The 16,224-nt window shown below is 32.5% G+C and overlaps 1 protein-coding gene and 1 non-coding gene across 2 annotated transcripts in view; both read right to left on the reverse strand.

Annotated features, from left to right (window-relative positions):
- Nucleotides 1–6,494: 6,494 nt before the first annotated feature.
- On the reverse strand, nt 6,495–6,566 carry Trnap-agg. The gene has a single exon. It is a non-coding gene; the product is annotated as a tRNA-Pro (tRNA).
- A 9,593-nt stretch (nt 6,567–16,159) lies between these two features.
- Nucleotides 16,160–16,224, reverse strand: part of LOC106468373 (abnormal spindle-like microcephaly-associated protein homolog) — a 13,098-nt gene continuing 13,033 nt past the window's right edge. The window contains exon 4 of the mRNA XM_022397454.1: nt 16,160–16,218. Within this exon, the coding sequence (XP_022253162.1) occupies nt 16,160–16,218 (59 nt within the window). The remainder of the gene's footprint in view (nt 16,219–16,224) is intronic.

Consider the following 16,224-nt stretch of genomic DNA (forward strand, 5'->3'; position numbering starts at 1 on the left):
GTTATGCGGACCGTGCTCGTCATTCTCTCAGTTATCTGGCCAGCTGTGAAAAAAGTTTGGTGACCCCTGGTTTAGAGGATATGTATCACATGAAATAATTCGTTTGAAACAAATTTATTTTTGTTTTCGTTGTTGAGTAAAGTATTCAGTTTATTTAGAGAAAACCAAGAAATGTTTAGCTAGAAAAATATAAACTAAAATTATTTTTTCTAAACCTTTAGAAATTAGGCTTAGATGTTGACGACGTCAAGTTCAAATTTTGTTTCCGAAGACCACATAATATTAATCTCGGTAAAATTAATTCTAATACCTGTATAAAATAGTTTGAACAAGTATGTTAGCAAAATTAGTTAGACACAAAATGTCACATATAAACAGACATTATTGTTTAACGTGGAAATAAATATTTGTGAGACTTGAAAATAAAAAGTCACAATTGTTCTTTATGATTGTTGTGTGGGTTACCATGACAACCTATGAACACCATGATACAACAACAGGAACAAAATATTTATTTTTAATACGTTTAGGATAAAAACGTGGAGTAGCCAGTTGTGGAAAGATCGTAGTGATTTTGGTTCTTCTGAATGAATTAATTCAAGTAATAATGAATAATTAGTGTTAAAAATAAATATATAAATAATACTTTAGTACGAATCTTAACCGTAATTCTGATTTCTAAATGACTTAGATATATCTGATGTTATAAATAGCGCCTAGACCACTACTATGTCTGTTGTATCCCAGTCAGCCTTGTAAACCCTGGTATTGGTCGAAAGACCTGATCGGCACTCAATATGACATTTATAGTATAGTTGACATATTATTATTTGCTTTCACTCAAAAGTTCTTAGAATTAACCTAGTAATGTTTTTGTTTTGTTTTTCAAATTATGGTTCTGTCAAATTTGTTTAATTGTAATGTGTGATGAATTTTCAAACATTGTTAATTTGAATGGTGTAAATATAACTGATTAAAACAGTTTATTACATAGTTTGATAGTAATTTTGTAAAACAAGTCGCAAGTCATTTACTTTTCATTCGTTCCAAGTTAAGAAACGCAAATGAAAAACGCTGATTCTTGAAGTTGAAGCACACATAGGAAAAATATGGATATACGATATCAACAAATTCACAACTCAATCTTTGTAAGGCATAGTTCTACGTCTTTGGTCTTACAAAATCGAAAACGAACACAAATATTATAAGTTTATATACCTTAGATTCAGAGTTCGATCCCTGCGGTGGACACAACGCTCATAGCTCATTGTGTAGCTGTGTGCTAAAAAAAAGAAATTTCTGATAACATTTGATTGTCGTTTAGATTAATTAAATACGTATTACCTTCCTTTGTAATAATTTGATCAAACGGCATAGATGTTCCAACACATTTTTTAATAATATATGTTGACAGTGATGTATGTATTAATTAACTCTTTTAAACTTGTTGGTATAAACAAATGTCATGATGCCATATACAAAGTTCTTTCTGCTTGAATTTATATTCTTTATTTTCACTCCCCCCCTATGGGACAGCTGTAAGTTTACGCACTTACAACGCTCAAATCCAGGGTTCGACACAGCAGATAGCCCAATGTGGTTTTGCTCTAACCAAACAAACTTCCCTTTCAACTGCATCAAAAAGAATTTATCAGGAGCTTCGGTGACTGTAGTTCTGTTGTCAAGTAATATCCATTAAATAAAAAATACAAACTATCGAAGAAAAGAGTAGTTCAGGTAATTCCTAATGGCCATGAACTTTATAATGCTGGTTCTAATTATAGGGAATCAAATCCTTGAGAAGAAGAGTTAAACTGAATTATTTCCAGTTTATTTTAAGGTCACTTGAACTGTAATTAGATTGTATTGAAGATGTTATACCGAAGAAAGCAACATTCCATGATTACATACTAGATGCACTTCCGCAGGGTCCCCGAAAGTATTCTGTTTCAAGAGTAACAGATATTTTCATTTCTTGCTTTTGAAGTTCATATGTCATGCTGTGTTGTAGCCTACAGAGTGATCAATTCTTCTCGTGATTCATGGCATGCACACGTTTTACTGACGTCACGACAGTACAAATTGAAACGTTAAGCGTTCCATGCGTAACGTCATTTTAGTGTCTACTGACTGACTGACAGACAACACACCCCTGTATAGTGGTGCGAGTGGTTATAACAGATGATCCCTCAGGCAACCTTCGGCTTCCCTTTCGGGGAAATAAAGTGTATACAATTTTCGTAAAACAACGTGAATTTCAGCGCTATTTGCTTTATACATGCGCAAGCATGTATAACTATATAGTGGATAGAGCTAAGTCCTTTAATATAATCAGATGCTCTATCTTTCATTGATTTCGGACATGAAGAAATTAGGAAAGAAAAGCGTTTTCGATTCCATATACACACGCGCACACACAGAAAACAAAACATTTTTTCACCCACACTTTGAGACTAGTAGTAACAGAAGGAGTTTCTGGTTCTTTGTTGAATTTCACGCAAAGCTACTCCAGAGCTATCTGCGCTAGCCTTCTTTAATTTAGAAGCAACATACCAGAGGGAAGACAGCTATTCAATACCATTCACCACTAACTCTTGGACTACTCTTTACTAACGAAATGTGGGGATGACTTATCAGATCATAACGTCTCTATTGCTGAAAGGAAAGGGCGAGCATGGAGATGTTAATGGGATTCCAGCCTGCAACCCGTCGCGCCATCTCTTAGCTACATTTATAAATAATGTGATTTAATTGTTCGAGCAGGAAAAGACTGCAAAATTATTTTTTGTTGAATTTATTCTTATATTGAATAAACATAAAACGACTGGTCTTAATTAAGAAGCTACCTAATTTTTCGTTACTCTAATGAATAGAAACAAGTTATGTTAATTCTGTATCATTCTCAACAGAACTGTTTTATATTACTAACTTACTCTGCTAATTAGTAACAATATAATTTATTTTTGATAATCGCTTTATTATAGTTAATTAAACATTATAATTTCGGTGAAATTGATGAACAAAGATAAGGAAAATGGTTTTAGGGACATATTACCCAATTTATGATCAGATCGTTAATGGTCTATTTCTCAATCAAAGAATAAATATATTTTTCTTCTGTATTTGTTATGTTTTTCTACGACTTGAATTTCACACAAGAAAAATTAATTTTCAACATATTTCACTCTCTATTACTATACTCTTTTTTATACTCGCAAGAGTATTTACAGTATTGGGAAATATATAAACGATAAATATAATTGGTATAAAATGCAAATATTATGGAGCTGCTTCCCTCTGTTGTATGAAAATGAACAAAATCAGAGTGAAGTCAAGCGTTCATACCTATACTGTGATCGGCTGTGATACACAAGCATAATGACTAAAACATTTTACGTGATTATACTATTTCAAGCAATAGTGTGGAAAATGTATGAATGACTTCCAAGAAAGAAAAGCCTTATGACTGTTGAAGCTTACTCTCATGCAACAGAATGAGGAAAGGTTTTACGTGTTAGTAGGGTTGTATTCAAACTCTCAAGAGGGTTTGTGAAACTAATAGTGTTGATAATAGAAACAGTCGGGATCATAAGTAACTGAGGAAATTCTCTTACGTGATGCACGACAATGTAGTAGAAATGTGCCAATAATTTAGAAGGAAATTACCGATGCAAGTGTGATTATTACCCCCAGAATAGTAAGATGAACATTAACATGAAACTGCTTAGGAGAGATAACCAAACCAAACGGCTGAAATGGACGTCTGACTATGGACAATGACATAAGCAAACCTGGAGGAAAGTGCTATTTAAAGATAAATTGAATTTCAAACTGTTTTGTGACAATCAATGGTACATGTACTTTGTTAGATGTGAGAGAGAATGGTAAGATAGCTAATGTAAAACATATACAAAGGTAAATATTGAGGGACCAATACAATGGTGTTGAAAATGTACTCAAAATTGATGAAACCCTATCTGTTTTCATGAATAATAAAATTCTCATTTAATGTTATTCCCTAAGGAATAATACCTTTTGGTAGGGATTTAACAAATAGGGTAAAAGCATACCTGTAAAAGAAAAATTCTGATGGAGTAGAAGTAGTCTCTTGCACAAGCTTACGATATGAATATTGTTAATTCTGTATGGGATTACATGTAAACTAAAAAGGTTAAACTACAACCAAATCACTTGGCTGAAATTTGTGGAGTAATAGAGAACATTTGAACCAATATTTCACAGTCATGTATAGATAATCTTTTGTTAACATAAAAGCAGTTTGTACTACTTTGTATAAACAAATACAAAATATTAGGGCATTAGGGTCTTTCGCTTATATTTTCTATAAAATGTATGGTACTAAATATAAATTGCCAAATTAGCTTTCTTTGTGACTCCTGTGTGTATATCAAGATACATTTTCACAATTCAGTCTTTAGGTTTCATGCCCCCCCCACCCCCTCTGGCTCAGAGGTAAGTCTGAAGGCTGATAATGCTAAAAATCTGATTTATTGGTGGGCACAGCACAGATAGCCCATTGTGTAGCTTAGTGCCTAATAACAAGGAAACAAACCAAGTCTCATAATATCTCATTGAGTAAGGTTTCATGCTAAGTCTCTTTTTTGTTGTTGTTGTTTCCAAAACGATTTGTTTGTTCTTGACTCATCACTTACAGTATAATCTTCATTTTTTTAAATCCAAAGTCATTGGTTTCTGATCGTCACTTTGTCCTCCACCAATCGCATTGTGAAAAGAGTTGAGAACTTTATTCTCCTTAACACTTGTTTTACTCTACTCGTTTATATTACCTTCAATAAGTACAATAAATATTACACCTTTCCTTAAAAGGAAGTTGTGCTTGCTCTTGGGCGCTGTGAAGTGAGATTTAAAGTCACCTTTTTTAATTTTGAAAACTTCAATGGATTATTGCACCTTAATCAAGGCAGAACACTATGTTTTTTTTATAATGTGTTCACTTATTGCTGACATAGAATATTTTTTTATTTAAATATTCCATTTGTTACTTTTACTGTGAAACCTTACAAATGTTTTACTTTACAGGTACGCATTTTTCACAAGTCTACAGCAGATGAGTCGCAGTTTTTTTCTTTGATGAGGTTGATTATTAATAATGTATTCACCAACCTTCCATTTTATCCACTCTTGTTTTTAAACTAATTGTATATGAAAGACAAACTATTGTTAAAATGGAGTTTATTCGTTCAGGCGAAAACAATGTTCATTTGATGTCTTTTGCAAACAGTAAACAATACAATAATTAAAAAAAAGTGTAGAACATCTTTGATAACCTTCTGTATTCAGGTTCATATACAACTAATTGAAAAAAAAAACTATCCCACCTGTTATTATATACAGTTATTTAAGCAGTTGTGAATCTATATAAATATAATAATACTGTCTGAATATTTTGCATGGTGTGGATGGATCTTCACCAAAATTGGTATGGAAGTCCATTAGGTCCATGCGAGGGTATATACAAATTATCAGTTTTGCATTTTGTGTTTTGCGGTTTTCATAGCGTTTTTTTTTTTTTTGCTACTACTATGCCCCCTGTTGATGGTTCTTCACCAAATTTGGCATGAAGGTTTGTTGGGTCCATGCGCATGCGGTTTCACATATTGTGTTTTGCAGTTTTTATGAGCTTTTTGCGTTTTTTTTTTTTTTTACAATTACATATAAGGGAAGCAACTTTTCATGTCCTGAGATAACCTTTCATTACATAACTTCCGTCCAGTGGACAGGTACTACCAACTAGTGTTAATATAAGTTTCCGATAATTAATAATTATAAAATCCCATCACACAGGAATTGAACTAAATACTGGTTCTTTATGATTTGTTGAAGGTATTAAATATGTCTATAATTTAAGAAAAGAAATATTACGTCATTAGTTGTATATGAAAAAGTTATGTTCCATCCAATGATATCTCATACTTATATTTTTTGTACCAGAGTTTGCTTATGTAAATACTATTTATAACTATGTTTAAAATATGACAGTGAGGTGTGTTTTATAAGTATGTGAATGAATATATGTTTTTTAAATGTAATCTTGAGTACAAGGACTTATTTAGAATGGATTCACCACCCATCTCCCGAAAATCAAAAGCTTTTTAACAAAATAAGAGCAAAAATATTTTTTTTGTTAGAAAAGGTTTTATTTTCTAGCCAACAACTTTTCTGTGTGTGAAATTTAAAAAACAATTCTGATTCTTTCTGCGTTTATTAAGAAACAAAATAGTCTACGTTATCTAACAGGAAGTATTTGTCTTACTTTTAAGACGTTTTTCATATACAATGAAGAACACATAATTGAAACTCATAATGGCTGGAGACGGCTTGAATGGGTAATGAAGAAAAACTTTAATATAAGTTTAACATAACAGCAAATGTACAACGTTTCGACAAGGTTTTGTCATCATCAGGTACCATCCTCGTCATCGAATAATTGAAACTCGTTAATAAAAGTTTTAGGGCTCGTCCGGGATTTGAACCCGGGACCTCTCGCACCCTAAGCGAAAATCATACCCCTAGACCAACGAGCCACACCTTATATTAATAAATCATATGCTAAGAGGGAGGGCAAAATAGTTATATTACGTATTGGACAGACCATAAATAGCACATTCTGTAGCTTAGGGCTAAAGTACAACGACAATAAAATAGTTTAGCAGAAGTTTATAAGTTACGTATCTCAATACCTACCGTTTATTCCCAGAACACTTCAATGAAAAATAAAATTCTCGAAAGTGAAACTTAGAAAAAAGAAGATAATAGAAATTAAGGCATTAGATGTAAAAGCGGAATATTATTTGGATCAAATTACTATTAAATAGTTCGATATTTTAAACTTTAAATCTTTAACTTGGAGTATTCGTACCTCTACCTTTTTTTGACTTTCCTACCCATTGTAAATCAATTTAATATATTTTAAAAAAAAAGGAACAACAATTTTGGTTGTCATTTATTTTCTGTAAGAGAAACTGTATAGTTTAGTAATACATAGCACAAGCTATTACGTAAATACGTCTGTAATTCAAACCTAGATTAGGTATGTAGATAATTGCTTAATAACACATTTAGCTTGGAGATATGTTTGACACTTTAGAGGAGGTACACCCATTTACTTTATCGTTAAAACCAACATACAAAACACACATATTTTAAATATATCATTATTACAAGTTCCACGATGGCTAAACAGTACCATTTGTTTGTTGTTGAACACGAAGCTACACAATGGGTTATCTGATAGACTATACAAAGTGTTATTAACTTTGTGGAGCCCCCAGTGGCCCAGCGGAATGTCGAGGTTTCGATACCCGTGGTGGGCAGAGCACAGATAGCCCTTTGTATAGCTTTGTGCTTAACTACAAACGAAAAACATAACTTTGTGGAATAGAATTTCACGTCATTGTTTAATCTAATGGATTATTTATTGTATAATTATATGAATTAAGCATTTTTATCATCCTATTTAGCTCTGGTTGGTTTATTTATTTTCAGACGGGCTGAAGAGCAGTTTCAGACAGAATTACCCAAAAACGTAAATTGAAAATAAATTTATTCCTATTATCTATCTATCTATCTTCTTTAAACAAACACAACAACAACAATATAATAGTTCAATACTGTATAAAATCACATTTATTTTTATACTTACACTACTTGCCCACCTTTCTATGCTTTTATCATTGTTACAAAATAAGTAGTGGTTTCAAAATACATAGAATACTTTTTATTGTAAGTAAAACAAAAAATAAAGAGTTAGTCGCAATACCACAGTTATAGTTTCTTAAAATTTATTGATCAGATTATTTAAACTTTATTATCACATATGAAATTCTAGGTACAATCTAGGCCAGGAAATTTCTAACAATATCTTGACCGGTGTATTTAACGAGGTGAATTCTTTAATGGGTTAATTTTTAGGTCTGATCTATGTAGGTAACTTGATTTGATCCGAAGATATTGATAACTATATATCAATTTTTTAAGTACGAAATAAAAGTAAATTATTCAGTTTAATCATTATTATTTCTCACTTTTTAATCCCAAAAATGTTCAATACAAACAGAAATATATCTTATATACTAATTTCTGCAGTAACTTAATTCTACACAAATATAATGAGAAATAAAATAACTTATTTTTCTACAAACTTTGTGACTCTATTATTGATTGTCTACACACTTTTTTTAAAGAACAATATAACAACCTACTGTCGTCATTCAAGAATGCGCGAACTGCGTTAGTTCCTCGATGGAAATGTTATGAGCCAGTTGCCACAGCACATCCTGTCTAACTCTACGAATGCAGTTGAACCAAGACAACAAAGTAGCTAACCAGAACACTGAACATCTAATAGAAATATAATACATAAAGTTTTTCTTAGGAAGGAATGAAATGTTCAAGAAATATGTTGAAAAACGGAAACTATAGACAGACACAAATGTATACAGAAGAAAAATAAAATAATAAATAGAGAACCAAAAACGATAAACATTACATAGAGAGGACAGACAAGTAACATTAGAGTACAAGCCACGGTGAAGAAAGTCTAAAATTTACCCTAATAAATGGGACCTACAGAGGTAAATATGAACATGCTATCAAATTCAGTCTCTTTTCACAAGCCTAATAAATGAAAGTAAGTTAAGAGCTAATAAACGGAACTAAATTAATTTCATTGGTAAGGCTTTCGAATACATGTTAAACTTAACAGAACACCTCACATTCCATTTTACCTTTCCACGATGTAGCCTGTATAAATCCTTACTGTATTTGTCAGCCATTTTGTGTTTAATTTTGCTGTCAGATTTTTTCATCGTACGAGGTAAGAAGTTGATATTGAGTTACGCCCCGTTTCTTATATGTGTCAAAATTAATTTAAATGTTGTGTTATAAATGTATTTAGAAGTGCATAAATAAAGAAGTCTAAAAACATACACATGGACAAACGTTTAAAAATAGTTATTACTTACATTTAGTATGGTAGATTTCGTGACAACAAAAAGGTTTGAACATGTCAAACCAAGAGATGGTCCTCCCAGAATTTGGGTGAAAATCATCACCTAATACCCAAAGATAAAAAGTATCTAATGTAGAGTAATAATAATAATATCAATTCGTAAACATAATCTTACAGAATAATACACAGTCAATGTATTGTCGTAAACTGGCATTCTTATTTAGTGTTATAATCCGTTACTATAAGTCATATCATTGAAAAAAATTTCATATTAAACAATGACACTATAATAACACACATAGAAATAAAAGTAAGCTCAAACTCCTTTTTAATACTGTAACGGATAGTTCAATATGCATATGCTTGAGAAGGAAAAATATTCTAAAGTTTTTGATATTATCAGAAATTATATCATAACGTAAGCATGCTTATGATAATTGTGGTAATTATTTTGTACTTTCGCATTGTACACGAATTTTTAATGTACAGTTAAACAAAGCACTTAAGATGAAGATTAATTGTTGTCATTATTCACCAATCTCATCCAAGAAAATCGAAGGTATGCGTGTTTTTTTACATTATATTATTACATTTCTATAGTATTCTACACTTACAGTAAGTCTGTGTGGAACCTCCAGAGGACCCGCTGAAAATTTGTGAAAAATTTCATATGGATTGTGGATCTAAAAAACATGGAATATTTTAAAATAAAAAGTAATATGCATCATACTGAAGGTTGAGGAGAAAAAGCATGAAACATTTTGTATAAGGCGATTATTTATTTAAGTAAAAATACGAATTCTAATAAATTCATTTAATACTGATTTCGATCCGATATAAAGAACTTCCGTTTCGTGATGTCATTACAAATAAGAAAAACACAGTAATATAATAGTTTACCTTTATGAAAAACATTCAAATTTTACAATTTGGAAATCACATTTGACGCAATATATTATTTCAGACTCCAATCTGTAGAATTAATAAACAAATCACTACGAATCAAAAGCATATATACATATATATGTATGTGTGTGTAATTCTATACTGGATTTTGTCCTGATATACATATATATATATATATATATATATGTAATTCTATACTGGGTTTCTTCCTGTTTTCCGAAATATATATCGTAAAAGTGGGACAAAATTACAGTTCTTCAAAACAAAGTTATAATATCACATCCTGAGATCAAACTTAAGCGTACGTTTAACAAATTCAAAGAATCATTTATAAGAAAATCATATTAAATTAAATAAAGACACATTTCAAAATTCGGGTAAAAGCGTAAACACTGAAAACCATACCGAGAATCATAGTGAATAAAAGTAGCATATATACTTTGGTTAATAATATAGAAAATAAAATACTTACAGCGGAAGATAGGGAGGCTGCTGCTATAGTCACAACACCTAGCAAAATAAAACAAGCCAGTATATCAATGACCTTTATGATGCATTGAAAAATTGTCAATGAAACGAAAATAAGATCGAAAAGAGAGAGGCATATAATAGGAATACAAACTACAAGAGCTATGCAAATATAGGGACGAACAATGTCGTCAGCCAGTTCCACCAAGTTACAGAGTTGTTGATGTTGTAGCACACCAGATGTAAGGAGGTCGGGGGTATCTAATTGGAGGCTTGTGTGGTTGAAGCTGTTTTCAAAATTGGATGAAATATCTTTGAATCGAGATTCTAGAGCCAAACAAATTAATACGAAGAAAACAGTACTTGAGATACAAACTCCTGAAATGAATAATACCTGAATTACACTGAAAATAACTGAAATTATTAACTCATTACTGAAATGTTCTACTACAACTGGAAGTAGAGCGAAAACGAAAAAACAAACAGTGACACTAACACACGTTAGGATACCAAGTGCCACTAGAATCAATTCCCGTCGATAAAAGTTCTTTAGTTTTTCAGTCCAGTCAAAGTGATTATGTAGCAAAACCTCTTCCCAAAGAGAGAAAAACTCGTCAAACCTCACCCATTTCCAGCAATTTCGAAAGTAGCTAGTGGTCACAAGAACAGAAAAAATCAGCCAACAGCTTCGAACCACTTGTCCATAGGAGTTATTTTCTCCGATAACAAACAGAGGGTCAAACAATATAGCTGTCTTTGATGAAAGAAATGGTATTACAGGCAGCTTAATAACAGCTGTCCACAAGAAGGTCATGACAAATCCACTGTAAACTTTCCAATACTTAAATGTCAGTGAACCATTTTTATAGAAGCGGACGACGAAATTGCTAGAGTTTTTCTTGTTGTCAAAATACACGCCGAAAATTTTCATAAAAGTTAAAGTCGGTTTGAGGGTTTCGTAAAAGGAATGTTTTGATAAATCAGACCAAGCTTCGTGAATGCTTGATGCAGTTACTTTTTTGTGTACGTTGCTTGAACGTTCATTAAGAACCAGTTCCTGCTTATTAGAAATACAGGCAATGTTCGTGCTTCGCATCATTTATAATGTTTTATAGACTATAATACTTTACGATAGCTTTTAACAAACTTATCTCTAGCTCCTTTTATTTTATTTCGAAATACATGAGGTTTTTTTCTTAAATAGACTACATATACATGTGTCACGCACGCGCAAATATCTTTCAATTGTAGTCCAATCACACTCACCCAGCTGTAGCTGCACACCTATTGAAAGGCAGTAAAGTAAACGTGAAGTGAAAACAAAAGCATTACATTTTACTTAGAAACCGATAAACAAACAAATTATAACTAAAACATGAAAATATATTATTCGTTTAACGTTTTCTTTTTTATCCCATTTTTTATTCATCGGGATTTGTTACTGCTTTTAAGTACTCTGTAACTTTTTTTAAATGTCATCATCTGAAAAGAAACCTAACACCAATTAAAAAGAAGACGTTAAAAGACAAATAGTTGCTATATGACGACACAATCTACTTCCATCTGAAAACCATCCTTCTAACAGAAGTGGTATAAATGAAATATGAACAGCATATCGCACTTATTATTCCTAAAATACACTATCAGGCAGAATGAATATGTGGAGTGCGCATTTCGTTGTTGATTTTATGAATACTCCGAATAAAAAACAAAGTTTTTTATAAGTCAAATAATAAGTCAAAATAGTTTAGTGACGTGGCCGTAATGTTAAGCTTTGCTGTTCTGAAATATTTAAACACATAAACATGAGGTTTCGTAACATTGTATAAAATCACTTCTGTTAGTAGTAACTGACCAAACAGCTTCACGGATTTCTCAGTAGGACATGTCCTTTGTTAGTGTTCTGCTTCTTGTTATTCTCTGTTTGTGGTCAAGTGTCTCATGTTGGGTCAGCGATAAGTTTCCGGTCTTACAATGCTAGAATGAGGGGTTCGGTTCCACAGAGGGCCTGCTGTAATAGCTTTGCGCAAAACAAAACACACGACTACAACCACTTGTTATCAAGCGCAAAGCTACACAATGGGCTATCTGCACTGTATCCACCACAGGAAATCAAACCCCGTATTTTATAGTTATTATCCTTGAGATAAATATTGCCATTGAGTTAGAAAAACAACTGCAGGGTAGATTTTTCTAACTATTTCTGTACATACTGATCATTCCCTCGGGTTAAATATATTTGTCTTTTTTCAATATTACATGGTCTAAAGACTATGTTCGAAAAACTATCCCACATTTTAAGCTTTCTTATTGAAACTACAAAAGATCACGTTTGAGTTAAATAATAATACAAATCTGAAACTACTTAAAACATTTGACGCTCCTCGCGCAGCCTAATATGATAATTCTTTTTGTACCAACTATGACTTTAGGAGAAAATGTTTGGTCAAAGCATCAAAATTATACCTAAACTGCTAACAAATTAAATGAGTACTTTAATACGAGAAACAAACAAAAAACTGTCTTGATAGCGAAAATCAGTGAAAGAAGGATTAAGTATTAAAGTAGCTAAATCATTAGATTCAATTTAAAATGACAAAATCATCTGATTACTTTCTGATAAATGTTTTTTTTCTATAAATCTTAAAGGGGCTATCTTATTAGCCTGAAGGTAGTTACATATACTAAAATATCGCCAGGAACATAGTGTACATTAGCTCAGTTACAATGTAACAACATTGATAAATATTCGTTGGTTGGTTTTTGAATTTCGTGCAAAGCTACATGATGACTAGCCGGCCCTAATTTAGCAGATAAAGAGTAGCCACTACCCACTGCCAACTTTTGGACTAGTCTTTTAGCAACGAATAGCGAGATTGTTTTTCACGTTAAAACGCACTCTTAAAAGGGCGAGATGTTTAGTGAGACGGGGATTCGAACCAGCGACCCGTAGATTGCGAGTCGAGCGCTCAAACCATCTGGCCATGCCAGGCTTTCATACTTATATATATATGTATATATATATGTGTGTGTGAAATCTAACACCGTTTTCTGTTTTCATAATAATTTATGCGACAATACCACCTATATTAAATAGGAGCAAGTGTGAGAGGGATCTGCACGAAACTGAATTTGGAAAGCAAAATTTTAGAAGATCCTTCTCTACCCCAGCAGCCACTGAGAAGTCATTATGTTGAATACAGAAGACAGCCAGTAAGTGAATTAATTTTTTTTTTATCTACACTCTTGTGTACTTATTTTTCCTTTGTTGACATTGGCTAGAAAGACTATGAGGGGTTCAAGGGAAGAATACGAAATTGTATAACGGACTAAAATACAGTACTTTGCATTTGCACTGAGGTAAATTGCATGTTTCAAGTTAGGGCAAGTGATAGTTTCTTAGTTGGAAAGTTGGATCGATAATGTATGGCTTTTGACCATATGGTATCACAGACTATTATTTGTTTATCAGCAATTTTAGAAACTAATAAGATGAATAACTGGCAATTTCTGCCCAAACTATTATGATCTACTGCTCAGAATATGATATGTGGCAAAATTCAAGGATTTATATACAGTAACTGTGGAATTAAAATCTAATTTGCTCTTGATGATACTCACCTTTGTGTGGAACTTGGCAGTACTGAAACTCCAAATTACACGTTGCATTCACATGCTGTCGAGTTTGAAACAAAGTCGTATTGTTGTGAAAGAGCTTTACTAGCCCTGTGTCTAACTAACTTTCATTAAAACATCATAGAACGTATGGAATAATACATATTAAATATTCTATCTAAGCTTTATGAGAATGTTGTTCATACTTCTTATGTTGCAAGTGCATGTATGTTATTATTACTGAAACTGAAATCCTTACGATCATTATAATGTCAATCATATAAAATTTCTGCCATGATACTGCAAATACTTCCTGGTAAACTTTAGGTTTTTACAGATGTTATAGCAATCACGTGCTTTTCGAACAACTGAATGTTCACAAATGGCTGTATTCACCAGTTTACCAGAACGAGTAAACTTTTGTATGAAAATAATAATTACATTGTACAACAAAATAATTTGCTACTGGAGAAAACTCAAACGATTCGGGGTACTTTGGTGATGCTGGTTTCAAAAATGTAGTAAGAATTTGTCCATCACCTCTCGATTTTGAGTTATTTTAATATCTCAATATTTTTCAGCACAATGTAAAATACAATGCAATTAAATCAGTACAATAGATTATGCCGTGAAATTTAGCATACTTGGACATTTTAATGGGTAAAAGGCATACATATTTGATAACTTCAAACACCGACTGTAGTGTATTGGTGTAAAATTCCAAATATATTGTTCATATATGCCATTTGTTCTCGATATAAATATAGCGAATTTCACCACTTTTGCTTCATTCCAGCGCTCACATGCTCCGCCCGGTAATCACAAAACCCTCATATGTTCAGTTTTCTAGAACATTCGAAAAATCCATCGACTGTGTATAAAAGGGGCGGAGTCAAACGCCCCTCTTTCAGTTGTCTCTCACTCACTCAGTTGGTCATTTCGCCTTGCATGTCAAAATAAAGTTCGATCTTCTTTCTCGCATCATATCAGCGATATAACAAAATTCTGCAAAACTTTATTTTTTAAAACATTTTAAACTCTGTTACGAATTAGAATTTCAAATAGCCTGAAATTGAGTTAACTGATGAATTTAAATTTAGTAGTTAAATTGTACTTTGAATTTAGAAGTTAAATTAAAGCCAATATATAGTCAGTTTATGATATTTGCCAACCAGATTGATACACACAGTTTTCTTTTTTTTTTGACACAAATACGTTTTAACATACATACACCAATACAATACTCTGAATTTAGAAGTTAAATTAAAGCCAATATATAGTCAGTTTATGATATTTGCCAACCAGACTGATACACACAGTTTTCTTTTTTTTGACACAAATACGTTTTAATATACACACACCAATACAATTTACAGTAACAGTTATTACAAATACTTATTACAAACAATGATTTATAAACAAAAGTTTCACAAACAAGCAATATAAAGTCACTAGGGCTATTCTAGCCGTCCCTAATTGAGCAGTGAAATACTAAAGGGAAAGCAGCTAGTCATCACTACCCACCGCCAATTCTTGGGCGACTGTTTTATCAATAAATAGTGGGATTGACCGTCACATTATAATGCCCCAATGGCTGAAAGGGTGAGCATGTTTGGTGTGACGGGGATTCGATCTCGCGTCCTGCAGATTGCGAGTTGAGCACCCTAACCACCTGGCCATGCCGGGCACCCAGTATAACCAGGTGGTTAGGGCACAATCTCAGGGTCGAGGGTTCGAATCTCCGTCACCGAGCATGCTCGCCTTTTATAATGTGACAGTCAATCCCATTATTCGTTGGTAAAAGAGTAGCCCAAGAGTTGGCGGTGGGTGGTGATGACTATTGCCTTCCCTCTAGTCTTACACTGTTAAATTAGGGATGGCTAGCGCAGATAGTCCTCGTATAGCTTTGGGCGAAATTCAAAACAAACAAACAATCATACCGGGCCGTGTCCCAAGGAAATTGCTGTGTGTGACTTCTTTTAGCGTGTAACAAAAAATTACTATCGAACAAAAAAGCACAAAATGATCAAGTTATAATTACTTAGACTCTTTTTCAGGACTACAACTTATCCAAGCTTGGATGATACTATAAAATACCAGAATATATACGAAAGATGTACACAGAAATCTTTGGGTTCTAATTTTTAATAAAATTACAAGACTTTTTCTCCTTGTTCATTATTGTTTGATACAAAAATTATCAATCATGGCTGCATTCGATCTGTTGCATGATCTTCCTTATC

This window comes from Limulus polyphemus, unplaced genomic scaffold, assembly GCF_000517525.1.
Source record: "Limulus polyphemus unplaced genomic scaffold, Limulus_polyphemus-2.1.2 Scaffold88, whole genome shotgun sequence".
Taxonomy (NCBI): domain Eukaryota; kingdom Metazoa; phylum Arthropoda; class Merostomata; order Xiphosura; family Limulidae; genus Limulus; species Limulus polyphemus.